Consider the following 14989-nt stretch of genomic DNA (forward strand, 5'->3'; position numbering starts at 1 on the left):
ATTGCACCTGCAAGGGTCCTATTTTAAATGAGGTCATATTTACAGGTACTGGAGGTCAGGATTCAACATAACTTTTGGGGGGGCCACAAGTCAACCCATAACATATCTTAAGATATTGATCAATACAGTACTTTTATGAGATACTATTATCCTTATATTGAATAAGAAAACTAAAGCTCAAGGTTAAGAAAACTCGCCCAAGGTCACACAACCAGTGAGTGGTACAGCAAGAGGTTAAACCAGGTTAGTTGACTTCAGAATCTAATTATCTAACCACCATGCTACGCTCTCTTTATGTACATTAAACATAAATCAAGTCAGCTAAAAGACTTAACAACAACAGTAACAAAACATTAGTCCCCTACTTATGTACTCCTCTCCAACACACAAATACACACAATCATAATTATTCCACTAAGCAGGAACAACCACTTTCAGCATTTTTCCTGGTATTTATATCCATATTTTGGGAATCCTCTGGTGGCCCAGGGGTTAGGAATCCACCTCACTGCCAAGGGCCTGGGTTCAATCCCTGGCTGGGCAACTAAGATCCCATAAACCATGCAGCATGGCCAAAAAACAAACATATATCCGTATTTCAAGTAACAGGTACATTTTGCTATTTTAAATTTAGCAGTTTCAAATAACTATTAAGGTTTTTAGTGATAAATGTGGATTTTATAGCTCAGTACATTCTCTTCTCCTCCCTCTATCATTTCAATATAAGTATATATCAATGCTTAATCACATCAATGTTAAGAGTTGGTTATTATTATTTAAATGTTACTCACTGCTGAAGAATGTAGTATGCTATAAATATGCTTCCGTTCTTGTACTTTTTTCCATACAGTTCATAATTAAATCACTTTTTCACTTATGCATTTTCTCTATTTACCTCTTCCTCCTCCCTTTCACAACTCTAAAAAGACCCTCCACAATAGTTTTGCATGTGGTTAGCACGTCGTCAGATCATCTACATTTTTGGTGTTTTTCTTGCCAGTTATCATGGAACCCTACAAGCTTCTGCTCCAATATGGATTGCTCTGCTCTGGTCCTGTTGCACAGACTGGCCTGGAAATTCTCTTCACTGGCATTCTGGAACTTATTCTACACTTAGGTTGGAAATCCCATTTCCTAGATCCTCTATTTTGCTCTTTTTGTTTATGATCTTGTTTTAGGGCATTTCTACCAATAGCTCCATGAATTAGAATATTTTAGATCATGTACATCTGAAAACAGATACTTCAACTTCACATTTGACTGACTGGCGGTTATATACATAATTCTAGGCTTGAAATCATTCAGATTTTCAAAGGCTTTACTTAAAAATTCTCTGGCTTCCAGTCTTCCTGCTGAGAAGTCAGATGCCACTCTGATGCCTGAAACATTATATACACTGTTCTTCCAGAAAAATTTTTAGTCGTCTTCTTTTCAGGTGCCTTGCTATGGGTCTTCTTTCATTCATAGAACTGGGTACTAGCGTAGGTCTTTTCATAATGAAGATTCCTGTCTTTGAGTTCTTAAAAGTTTTTTAAATTCCTTGGCTTCTGTATTCTCTTTCTGGAACTCCTACCGGCCAGGCATCAGCCCATCTGGACTGACCATCTAATTAAAAAGACCTTTTCCCATTTATTTTTCATCTCATTGGCTTTCTGTTTTTACACTGTCTTCTGATAGAGATTTCCTGGGCCTTCTACTGACTTTTTTTGTACACCATATTTTTTATTTCCCTAACTCTCTACTCATTTTTTTTGCACATCACACTTTTGATTCCTAAAAGTTCTTTTCCACTTTCTAATGTCTTGTTTTGTTGTTCTAATGAAATTCTGTTCCTGTTTCATGAGTAATATCTTCTCTCTGAGAATATTAATGTTTGTTTTAAGTCTTCTATTGGGAAGATACAGTTAACAAGAGGTTAACCTCTTTGTCCACGTGAAGATTACTTTGGATTTACCTTCTCTCAGCACTGTTGCCCTGAAAATGTACTGGATTATGAAAAAAAAAAAAATTGTGGAGAGGAAAGCCAGCTAAATAACCAGCAATATAATTTACTGAAGAAAAAAAAATGACACTTGACTGGTAAATTTCATCTGAAATGGAGGACTATAAGTGATTATAAGTGGACTATAGAAACCTATTGGAAAACACAGGCCTTAGCTACCTGGTATGCCTCTTGAGAGGACTTGGAAACTGTGCTCATGTGCATTACAAGAAACGGTTCCTATTGCGCATGAGATTTTCCTATGCTGTGCCTATGTAACCTTGTTACTTCCATTTGCAAGCATTCCTTGTAGGGGCTGGGAAGGAGCAGCTGGTAGGCTGCAAGGACTTCCAATGAAGATCTACATGATATATTGACATGCCATGTTTTCTGTTCTGTATCTCTCTACAAATCTAATTGAACCTTACACCAGGTTTGGCCTATTGTATCTTGCGAGTGTAGATGTAAATTCAAACATGAAGTAACTATATTGGTGGTCATAAAAATTACTCATTTCATAACTTGGCTATTTCTTCTTCCTTATTTTTCTCTGCAGGGTCTGTTTTAGTTTTGAGCTGTGCTTTTCAAATTGTAAAATTTCAAGTATCTGGAGAGCCTAGGCTGGTCAGTCATATTTTGGATTTAGGCAATGAACAACTGACTGGAAGCTCTGTCTTTGAGGCCTGGGCAGAGTATGATGGGCTTTACTCTGAAAAAATTTTTATAGACAGCCAGCTTTTGCTTTCTTTCTTTTGGTCAACCTTCACTTAATTCTTCTGTTTTCAATACAATGCTTCATTCCTATTCAGCTCTACATTTGAGGTCTCTGAGTTCATGGCCTTTCTGCAATGATTATATACACCTCTGGTCTCCTGTTGGGGAGGAGGAGTCGCCAGAAAATGAAGGATGGGACAAGTCTGGGAGTCTAAACCGTTTTATACAATCTCCATTTTCAGCTCTATGTCTCCTCAATGCCTTCTATCACATGTGGTGTCTCCAATTCCTGATTCTTTGCAAAGTTCCAGGGATAAAACCATCTGGTTTCTTGTATCAGTCACAGTCCAGTCAAGAAATAGAAACCATATCAGAAGTGTGAACAGGGACAAACAGAATTAACAAGTGCAGAAAGCAACTATGGCTTCTAGGCTGAAGGAGCGTGAACCAAAGAACTAATAACTCAGGAAAGGCCCCCCATGTCCTCAAGACTGAGATTCAGACTTTTAAGGAGAGGGTGTGCCTGCCCCAGGAACATGCAGACCAGAGGTGAAGAACAATCTTGCCAGTGAGTACAGGCTGGAGCTGGTTGACTAAGGGCTGCCAAGGTGAATCCTACTGGGTCTTCTGTTTGCTGATCTGCTGGCTTCTGTACATGGAAAGTCCCCTTATCCTACTATGGTCTTGCAATGTCTCTCCAGAATCCTCTACTGACAAAGCCTAATGTCAAGCTAGTTGGCAAAAAGGAAATGTCTACAAGGTCCAGCTCCAGTATAATAAAACAGGGTTAAAAAAAAAAAGGTAGGTTTGCCAACTACAAATGGCCAGAATGGTCACCATCAAAAAGTCTATAAATGATAAATGCTGGAGAGGGAATAGAGAAAAGGGAACTCTCCTACACTCTTGGTAGGAATGTAATTTGGTGCAGCCACTAGGGAAAACAGTATGGAAGTTCCTTAAAAAACTAAAAATAGACTCATGATATGATCTAGCAATCCCACTCCTGTGCATATATCAAGAAAAGACAAAAACTCTCAAAAATGTACACACACTCCAAGTTCATAGCAGCACAATTTATAACAACCAAGACATGGAAGCAACCTAAGTGTGCATCAACAGATGAATGTATGCATAAAGAAGATGTGGTATATAGATATACAAAGAAATATTACTTGGCCATGAAAAGAATGAAATAGTGCCATTTACAGCAACATGGATAGATCTAGAGATTATCATACTAAGTGAAGTAAGTCAGACAAATACTATATCCTTATATGTAGAATCTCAAAAAATAAAACAAATGAACTTCCTTACAAAACAGAAATAGACTCATAGACATAGAAAACAAACTTACAGTCACCAAAGGGAGAAAGAGGGAGGCAGGGATAAATTAGGAGTATGAGATTAACATATATATGCTACTGTATGTAAGACAGATAAATAACAAGGATTCACTGTATAGCACAGGGAACTATATTCAGTATCTTACAATAATCTATAATGGAAAAGAATCTGAAAAACAATATGTGTGTGTATCTGTGTGTATGTAACTGAATCACTCTACTGTATACCTAAAACTAATACAATATTGTAAAGCAACCATAGTTCAGTTTTTTAAAAAGGTAGATTCGGAGCTGAAAGGTAATAAATTGATTACCATCACACTTCTCATCCATACCTCTCACCTTTCAGAAGCAATAAGGCTTGACTTCTTCAAGTCTGAGTCATTCCTCATTCTTCCATCAGTTCTCTATCTTAATATTTTAAAATTTAGTTGTTTCTTAGTTTCACCAAAGACAATATTTACATTTCTGTGCTCCTTACTATTTTGGGGTAATTAACTAACTTCTTTGTAAGGAAATCTCTCCACTTTCCTACAATTATTCTATTTTAAAACTAATTTCCCTACCAAAATGTGACAGTCTGCAGACCAAAGATAGTCTTTAACTCGTCTTATGTTCTTTTATCTCCCTCAGTGTCTTCCATATTCAGAGATTAAAAAAAGGTTGGTTCAAATAAATGAAATGTATATTCCTTAAAATTTTTTAATAAAATTCACAATTTGTTTCAATCAGTTTTATAGCTATACATCAGGCACCTAAATCCCAATAACAGGTCTTATAAGTCTATGCTGTTTATTAAAATAAGAAATAAGCAAAAGCATTTATAGGTCAATGAAAGGTCACCTTTAACCCCACTAGCAAAGCAACTCACTCTCTATAGAACATATTTACAATAAAAAAGAAATTTTCCACTTTATTCATTTATTTAATGAGCAGATTGTCCTACTACTTTAGATACATGTTGAACTAAAGTATTTTTCCAATGGTTACCCTCTAAAATATGTTAATTTATTTTTAAGTACCTATACTTACCAATTCAGGGATGTCTTTTACTTTGAGAGGAACTTGGATTAAACCCAAATGAGTCCGGAAACTAAGAGAATCACCATTTTCATAATTTGGGTTGCGAAGATTAATTAATACCTTTAAAAACAAATCCAATGAAATTGGTGAGTTTCTTTATACAAAATTTTCACTTATAAAATTGGCAGTGATATTCTTAGTATATCATCACAAAATTAAAAACTATTTGGGTTATGCATATACTTTAATTACATTCTGAAAGCTATAAAATTATGTTAAAATGTTAAGATACTATAAACATGTTTTCAATTTAATATTCCAAAAGACGATCTATCAAATAAAATACTAAAAAGTTAAAATTTCAGTTAGAAAGAAAAACTTTTTGATGTTAAGAAAAAATAAAATTTGTTTGAGTATAATATTTTACAAGGAAAAATGACAGAAAAATTTAAACTGCTTGATTTCAGTATTTGCCAGGGAAAACTTCAGAACCAACTCTAACTCTTTTAAAAATAGATGCTGAAAAGTTTATAGAAAGACAGTGGAATAACATCATAAGGTATTGCTTCTAAATCAAATCCAAAGGTAAAAAAAAATTTTTTCAGAAGCCAAACTAACAGGAAATATTTTTCAAAATTAAAAATCTTGGATATTAGCACATTTTTTAATCTAGGAATCTCACTTCTATGAGTATGATTATGGAAATAATATAAACTGCTTGCAGAGATTGTGCAGAAAAAAAAGGTAAAGGAAGTGTTGTTTATAACAGAAAAATATTATACATTTAATATTTTAAGACATTCAATATTAGACATTTAAGATGTTTAAGACTACTTAAACATTCCGGTAGAGAAAATTACCTATATTATGTTTAATTTACATAAAATACAGTTTAATATGCCACAATTATAAACACTACAATGTTTATTAAATTAAAACTACAGTACTGTTTATTGCTATATGATGATATTAAGAGTAATTTTTGTTTTAAATTTTCTTCTTATGTATGTTTTCTTGTTTTTAAAGCAACATGTATTTTAGAGAGAAAATAATAATAATTTTCAAAAATATTTTTAAATTGCAATTCTGAAGGGAAAGAAACCAAGAATTCAGTGAAGAAGATTATAATGACAGAAACACCAGCGTATCTGAAGAAGGCATTAATAACCTAATAACTAATGGCTGGCAAAATGAAATATACCATAAGTGCAAAAGAGTTTTCTAAAATTTCAAACACTAAATTGAAGCTAAAAATATCAAAGGAATTTATTTTTAAAGAATGTTTTAGCAAAGAACCAACAGTGTTAAATATAGACTAATATAGCACAATACAATTTTAGTCTAATTATGAAAATAAGGGATCATAGTGCATGGAAAACTTAAAAACATAGAATTGAAAAGAAAAATTATGACTATATGGGCAATAGAAAAGAAAAAAATAGTAGAAAAGCAGAAACTATAAGGAAGTGATTATAGAAAAATTTTCTTTAGCTAAAGAAGACTCTCAGCATGACTAATAAAAGAATCAGTTCAGCAACAGTCCTTAAGGAAACAGAGTGCTATGATTATTAAGGAGAAAACATAAAGTTAATTATGTAAAAATTACATGAAATTTAAGTGCTAGGAATGAGTTTGAGAGAAACCTTTAATAATCTAAGAGAAATAACACTAGCAGTATAAAGGCAGTTTCAAACCAAAGTAATTTCTCTTTTAAGTTAAAAGGAGACTGTTTATAATTCTAAAAGGCCCGAAATAATTTCTAACAATGCTGGCAAATTTGTATCTGAGAAAACAAGTTCAGAAAAAAAATGAAATGCAAAAGATTAAACATTCATTTACTCATTCACTCAACACTTATTTACTGAGCAACTATGTGCTAAACACTGTTACACCTGTTAGTTTCAGATTGTACTAACAGTAATTTGACATTTGCTACATTATGAAATTATCACCACGATAAGTCTGTATCCCTCCAAAGTTATTACAATACTCTTGACCATATTGTTTATGCTGAGAATATGACATTTAAGCAAAGACATAGGGAATGTGAGGGAATGGACATACAAGCATCTCAGGGAAAAGCATTGCAGGCAGAGAAAACAAGGAGCAAAGACCCTCAAATGGGACAAAGCCAGGGGGAAGTAAGCAAGCTGAGAGAGGGAATAGAGAAAAAGTTCTCTATTTGTTCTGGAGTAGAACAAATCAGGGGGAAAAGTAACAGGAGATGAACTCAGAGAGCTGATGGGTATCAGGTCAAATAGGGTGTTTTAGGCCACTGTCATGACTTGGGTTTTAAGTAGAATAAGATAAGAAGCCACTGGATAGCAGAAGAATGGCTTCTTCAGAATAGTATTTACAAGGCTTCCTCTAGAAACTCTTATAAAAACAAATTCTAGGTGGGGAAGTGTAGAAGCAATAAGAGCAATTAAGAGGCTACTGAAATAGTCCAGACAAGGGATGGCCGCTTGGATCAGCAACATAGGAATGGTGGTGATGAGAAGTGAATGGATTCTGGACATACTTCAAAGGTAAGGCTGAAAGGATTTCCTGGTGGATTACATATAAGGTACAAGAGAAAAAAAATGGTCACAAAGATGGGTGAATTAAAATAATTAGTGAGTTCTAACTGCCTACTAAACAGTTCCTCTTCAATGTCAATACGCCTCTCAAACTTAATTAAGTGCATCACCTTTACTAATGGACCTGTGTCTCTTTCTGTATTCTGTATCTTAAGTTAACTCTGCCCAGTTATCCAATCTAGACACTTAAAGGTCATCTTTATCTTTTCTTTTTCTCATACTCCCTAGATATAATAAATTCCCAAATCTTTAAAAAAATCTGTTAAATTCACATCTTGTTAAATACAAGTCTGTTGATGTCTTTCCAATTTGAATGCTGTTCTCTGAGTTCAAACCTTTATCATACCTTGCCTCAACTACTACAACAGCGAGAAAAATAAAAAAGGAAAAGATTCACTGAGCACCTATTGTGCTAGCCAAGAGGCTACATGATTTACAGTCTCTATTTTTAAATCAAATCTTCTTGATTTACTTCTCTCTAATCTTTCCACACTACAATGTATTTTCCCAGAGCAATTTCCAAACACAAATCTGATCAGGTTATTCCATTGCTTTCATGGCTCTGGGGCTTCTTACATGGTGATTCTTCTGCCTGGAGATGTTTTTTATTTCTTTTGCATTTTTACCTCATTAATATACATATATTTAGCCAATAGAACCTACCTCAAGAAAGTCCTTAGGTGCATAAACAGGTCTGAAAAGGCTTAAATCTAGAATTAATAAGGCAGATTAAAACAGAATTTCAGTTATAATATACAAATTCTTATTAATAATACATTATAATGGTTCTTTCATATTGTTATGCAACTAGGTTAATTCAAACATTTACAGAATGTCAGTTATTTGTCATACACTGTGTTAAGCACTGTACTAACAAAAATAAAAAGAAAGTCCCTTCCCTTGACAGTCTAGATGACATATTCTAGAAGAAATTAGAGTCCTCTCTTCTATAGATTTGTAATGGAGCATTAGTAATTGAACTGAAAAACAATGTCAATATAATATGAAAGTTCTACATGAGAATTCTCAAAGTACTTAGAATACAAACAATAAATTCTCAGTGAATCTTGTGGTTGTACTGAACTGCTCTCCCTTTTGAACTTCTATAACACACTGCTTCCTTTATGGTGGCTAAAAATTTCTTGCACCCTATCCAGGCTCCATCTTTTTTTTTAAGCAGTGGTGAAGAATTATATACATGTCTACCTAAACAATTATTTTATATATATATCAATAATTATTTTACACATATATTTATCACAGTAAATATTTCACAGTTGTCACTCATTAAATGTTTTTAAAATTGAGACTCGATTTTAAACATTAAGATGAACCAAAGTAAATTCTCAAAAACATTTTAGAAGTCTTAAAACTTCAAAATGTAACATATTTTAACATCTCAATGTAATTAAAGCTTGAGATTTATCTTAATTATGAGCCTAAGAAATCCACTGAATGATTCTAACTTATTCTTTCATAAAAATGTTTTCAAATGCTGATTTAAAAAATAACTGATTTAAATATTCTCAAAATAACGGAGAACAGTGACTAAAGCTGGGAATTTTTAAACTGCAAAGTAGAAGTTTAGAGAAAAAAAATAACAGATGATAATAAATTAGTGAGAAGGGAAAGTTGCTATTAAAAATACTTGTTACTATTGTTATTTTGGATCCACAATTAAGAGGACAATTTTTTTTCCCACTACCACATTTTGAAAATACTTTTTTCATATGCACCTGGTTCATCGGTTCCCATTTCATTCCATTTATTGAGAAGTTCTTTCTGTTCTCCAACTGGCCTCTAAAAAAGGTAATTTTAAAATTGGTTTCGTTTTGTGAAGTTAAGCAATGCAGCTGAAAAATAAGAATCAATACCTTATCTAAAAGCTTATATAAGCTACCATAACATAAGAAAAAATAATTTCATTACATATGATTAGCTTTTCTGGGAATTACACTTAATATTATTTAACTATTACGTTGTATATAGTCTTAATGGCTCAGTTAGAATATGGTGCTAATGAGTCTAAAATAGAAGGTAAATGATATGTACTGGCCAGTAAAATTTCACGAAGAAAAACTGCTCCTCAGCCACATACTACATCTCTTACCCCATCCAGCAATCTCAGAAATGCATCACAAGGGGGCTGGCCAAGAGAGTGTGACTGTGAGTCAGTAGCATCATCTTCCTATATGAAAGACAGTATATTACACAATACTACATATTTAGACAGTTTTTCATGTAAATTTATCCTTTTTTTACACCATCCTTCTGGTGCCTTCAGTGACTTGTGCTTGGATATTATCCAATGTACATTCACTATATCTTGTCCAACAGCAGGGAATAAATAGGTGGCAGGGAGGATGAAGTGAAGAGAAACTTGTTCTCTCCTACTCTTGAACAGCTATAAAAGATCCAGAACATTCCTCAAGTGGCTTTTCTCTCCTTTTTCATCTCTCCCCTATCAAAGCCCAGAATTACAAATAAATGTTGAGTATTAGACCTAAATAGTTCTGGAGAGATAATAAATCATTCAAGTAAGGAGACTAAAGGTAATTAAAATTTTTAAAGTGCACTTATAACCTTTACAGACAAATCTCCAAATAATCTGTACTGTACAGCCTATATTTATTCTCAAGATACAGGTTTGTTTTTTTTTTTTTACAAAAAGCATTACAGCATATGTAATAGAAAACTATATAAACTACACCCACATAATTGAGCTTTTATAGACTTTGGTTTCAAAAAGCTGTATACCAGTCACCAAAAAAAGATAAATCTGCCTAACAGTTATAATTTCATGATACTTCTATAATTTCACAATACTTCCTAGTACATGATTCACAACAAAATACTTAAGTGTTAAAAGTACCTTTCGTGCCAGTGGGATACTCAGTTCAGTGCACATACTATTTAAACTCTTCAAAATTCTTTTTTCCCAACTTCCCTGAAACATAAGGAACAGTCTATTATTATTTTTGGTTAACAGTGCCAAGAGTGATTTTTTAAAAATTAAAGACATTATGAGTTATATAGAAATGGTGGATTTGCTTGAGATTGGTTATCTTTACTTGCTAGATTACTCAACAAATATTGATTACTGCCTACTATGTGCCAGATACTATCCTTAGTGCTGTGAATAACAAAATGTCTTCATCCTCATGGAACTGACATTCTAGTGGAGGATAGGAATGAAAATGGAGTAAAGAAATAAATCAATAAGTCAGATGGGGAAATAGCAGATTAAAAAAAAAAGGTATATGGCAAAACCAATACAATATTATAAAACAATTAGCCTCCAATTAAAATAAATAAATTTATATTAAAAAATAAAATAAAAAGTTCAAAAAAAAGGTAAGCTATATTTAAGCACTTTATAAATCTTTGATACTTGGAACTCCTATTAATGACCTAGTAAAATAAAATTTTATAGAAATTATTATAATGTAATTTTTCCAAATATATTTCACCCTAAATACATCACTATGAATTTTTTAAGAATAAGAACCTTCTCTTACATAGCCACAATACCACTATGACACCTGAGAAAACTAAAATTATTTCATATCATCTTAGCCCATATTCAAAAATTTCCAATTATCCCCCAAAATGTCTTTATAGCTTTTTAAATCCTGAATTCATTACAGGTTAATGCATTACATTTGGTTGTTATGTCTCTTTCTGTATAGCTTAATCTAGAGTGCTTTTCTCCTTTTCTTTTCCATACTGGCTTTTTTGAGCAGTCCAGGGCAGATGTCTTTTGGAATGTGTCACAATCTAGATTGGTCTTACTGTTTTCTCACCATATCAATTACATTCTTCTCTGTCCCTGATATTTCTCATAAACTTGAAATAGTAAGTTAACTTTAACAGTCAGTCATAAATTGATCATCCATACATATCATACTTTAGTAAATTATTCTTTTTAATGCCAAGTTAAAATGCCATAATTTTTTGGTCTTTTAGCACAGGCCACATCTGACTCACAAAAAACAGAATAATACCAAAGCTCCAAAATTTAGACCAAATAAGGAGAAATGGAGATAACTATATATTATATTATCCATAAAGGACAGTTAAAATCAGTCAATAAAAGTAGAATAACAATACCTCCTTTATGTGATTGCTATAAAAATTAAAGATGTAAAGTACTTTGAACAGTGACACAATGATAATAATCATTCAATAACTGATAGTTTTTACTACAGCTATCATTATTCAGAGTTTCTTCATTAACATACATATCTAAATATATAACTCTCTATCTGGAATAAACTCTCCATGCTCTACTCTTATCCCAACATACTTATTCCTATGTTATCTGAATAAATTATATTCACCATTCAGGTCTTCACCTCCATTAAGCCTGCTCTTACCTGGCCCCCACTCAGATAATATCAGTGCCTTTGCCTACAGATTCTGACAGCATCTCTTCCTTTACATATCACAGCACATATCACACTTTACTGAGTACATAATAAGTTTTCAATAATTGAACAGATTTCTACTCTTAGTTATGCTGCAAGAATTTAGAAAAATTTTGGTACAACTGCCAAAGCAATGAATGAACAGGAAAAAAATCATCTATAAGAAATAAAGACCTGTGTGAAATGCATAAGACTTAGTTTACTAAATATATAGAAATAGATTTTCAAGAATAAAAGAATACTCTTAATAAATTTCATAAAACACAGTCCAAACTAATTCTGTTTACTAGTTTGTTTTCAATTTTTTTCTCTCTCTTTACCTTTTTCCTGTAAAGAGTTCTCTTAGATGCAGCACTTCAAATATATTTGGGTATATAATTCATGACCAAACTTTAGCTAGTGCAATACAACCCACATCCACCCTCAACATTCTTATCCCAAATTTATCTGGATAAATCTAATTCAACTTTCATATCTCAGCTTAAAAATAATTTCCTCTAATAAGCTTTCTGCCACTTGGTGCCTCAACTCCAGATTGTGGGGGTAGAGGGAGCAAGTATGAGAACCTTAACAACACAAGAGAAGACTACACATGGACATCACCAGATGGTCGACACCGAAATCAGACTGATTATATTCTTTGCAGCCAAAGATAGAGAAGCTCTATACAGTCAGCAAAAACAAGACCAGGAGCTGACTGTGGTTCAGATCATGAACTCCTTATTGCCAAATTCAGACTTAAATTGAACAAAGTAGGGAAAACCACTAGACCACTCAGGTATGACCTAAATCAAATCCCTTATAATTATACAGTAGAGGTGACAAATAGATTCAAGGGATTAGATCTGATAGACAGAGTGCCTGAAGAACTATGGACTGAGGTTTATGACATTGTACAGGAGGCAGTGATCAAGACCATCCCCAGGAAAAGAAATGCAAAAAGGCAAAATGGTTGTCTGAGGAGGCCTTACAAATAGCTGAGAAAAGAAGAGAAGCTAAGGGCAAAGGAGAAAAGGAAAAGATACACCCATTTGAATGCAGATTTCCAGACAATAGCAAGGAGAGATAAGAAAGCCTTCCTCAGTGATCAATGCAAAGACATAGAGGAAAACAATAGAATGGGAAAGACTAGAGATCTCTTCAAGAAATAGAGACACCAAGGGAACATTTCATGCCAAGAAGGGCACAATAAAGGACAGAAATGGTATGGACCTAACAGAAGCAGAAGACATTAAGAAGAGGCGGCAAGAATACACAGAAGAACTAGACAAAAAAGATCTTCATGATACAGATAACCATGATGGTGTCACCACTCACCTAAAGCCAGACATCCTGGAATGGGGATGTCAAGTGGGCCTTAGGAAGCATCACTAGGAACAAAGCTGTGGAGGTGATGAAATTCCAGTTGAGCTATTTCAAATCCTAAATGATGATGCTGTGAAAGTGTTGCACTCAATATGCCAGCAAATCTGGAAAACACAGCAGTGGCCACAGGACTGGAAAAGTTCTGTTTTCATTCCAGTCCCAAAGAAGGGCAGTGCCAAGGAATGCTCAAACTACCATACAATTGTACTCATCTCACACACTAGCAAAGTAATGCTCAAAATTCTCCTAGCCAGGCTTCAACAGTACAGGAACCATGAACTTCCAGATGTTCAAGCTGGATTTAGAAAAGGCAGAGGAGCCAGAGATCAAATTGCCAAGAGAAAAAGCAAGAGAGTTCATAGAAAAAGCAAGAGAGTTCCAGACAAACATCTACTTTTGCTTTATTGACTATGCCAAAGCCTTTGACTGTGTGGATCACAATAAACTGTGGAAAATTCTGAAAGACATGGGAATACCAGACCACCTGACTTGCCTCCTGAGAAATCTGTATGCAGGTCAGGAAGCAACAGTTAGAAGTGGGCATGGGACAACAGACTGGTTCCAAATTGAGAAAGGAGTACATCAAGGCTGTATATTGTCACCCTATCTATTTAAATTTATATGCAGAGTACATCATGTGAAATGCTGGGCTGGATGAAGCACAGGTTGGAATCAAGATTGTTGGGAGAAATATCAATAACCTCATATATGCAGATGACACTACCCTTATGGCAGAAAGCGAAGGAGAACTAAAGGGCCTCTTGATGAAAGTGAAAGAGGAGAGTGAAAAGTTGGCTTAAAACTCAACATTCAGAAAACATGGCATCTGGTCCCAACACTTTATGGCAAATAGATGAGGAAACGATGGAAAAAGTGACAGACTTTATTTCTGGGGGCTCCAAAATCACTGCAGATGGTGACTGCAGCCACGAAATTAAAAGACACTTGCTCCCTGGAAGAAAAGCTATGACCAACCTAGACAGCATATTTAAAAACAGAGACATTACTTTGCCAACAGAGGTCTGTCTAGTCAAACCTATGGTTTTCCCAGTAGTCCTGTACAGATGTGAGAGTTGGACTATAAAGAAAGTTGAATGCCAAAGAATTGATGCTTTTGAACTGTGGTGTTGGAAAAGACTCTTGAGAGTCCCTTGGACTGAAAGGAGACCCAACCAGTCCATCATAAGGGAGATCAGTCCTGGGTGTTCATTGGAAGGACTGATGCTGAAGCTGAAACTCCAGTACTTTGGCCACCTGATGTGAAGAACTGACTCATTTGAAAAGATCCTCATGCTGGGTAAAACTGAAGGTGGGAGGAGAAGGGGATGACAGGATGAGATGGTTGGATGGCATCACCGACGTGATGGACATGAGTTTGAGTAGGCTCTGGGAGTTGGTGATGGACAGAGAAGCCTGGCGTCCTGCAGTCCATGGGGTCGCAATGAGTCAGACATGACTGAGCGACTGAACTGAACTGAATCTTAATTCAGTCATTACTATAAAAATAAAACTTGCATAAGGATTAAAAATCCAATCCCTGATTTTGTATTATGTATC

General features: G+C 34.2%; 1 protein-coding gene across 4 annotated transcripts in view; it reads right to left on the reverse strand.

The window, feature by feature from the left end:
* Positions 1-14989, reverse strand: part of TBC1D19 (TBC1 domain family member 19) — a 167123-nt gene that overhangs the window by 74532 nt on the left and 77602 nt on the right. For all 4 annotated transcript variants that reach the window (XM_043438513.1, XM_043438512.1, XM_043438515.1 and 1 more), the window contains 4 exons: positions 10513-10587; positions 9377-9440; positions 8304-8350; positions 5071-5181 (listed from right to left, as the gene is read on the reverse strand). In XM_043438513.1, coding sequence (XP_043294448.1) covers positions 5071-5181; positions 8304-8350; positions 9377-9440; positions 10513-10587 — 297 coding nt within the window. The remainder of the gene's footprint in view (positions 1-5070; positions 5182-8303; positions 8351-9376; positions 9441-10512; positions 10588-14989) is intronic.

The sequence above is a fragment of the Cervus canadensis genome, chromosome 19, assembly GCF_019320065.1.
Source record: "Cervus canadensis isolate Bull #8, Minnesota chromosome 19, ASM1932006v1, whole genome shotgun sequence".
NCBI lineage: Eukaryota > Metazoa > Chordata > Mammalia > Artiodactyla > Cervidae > Cervus > Cervus canadensis.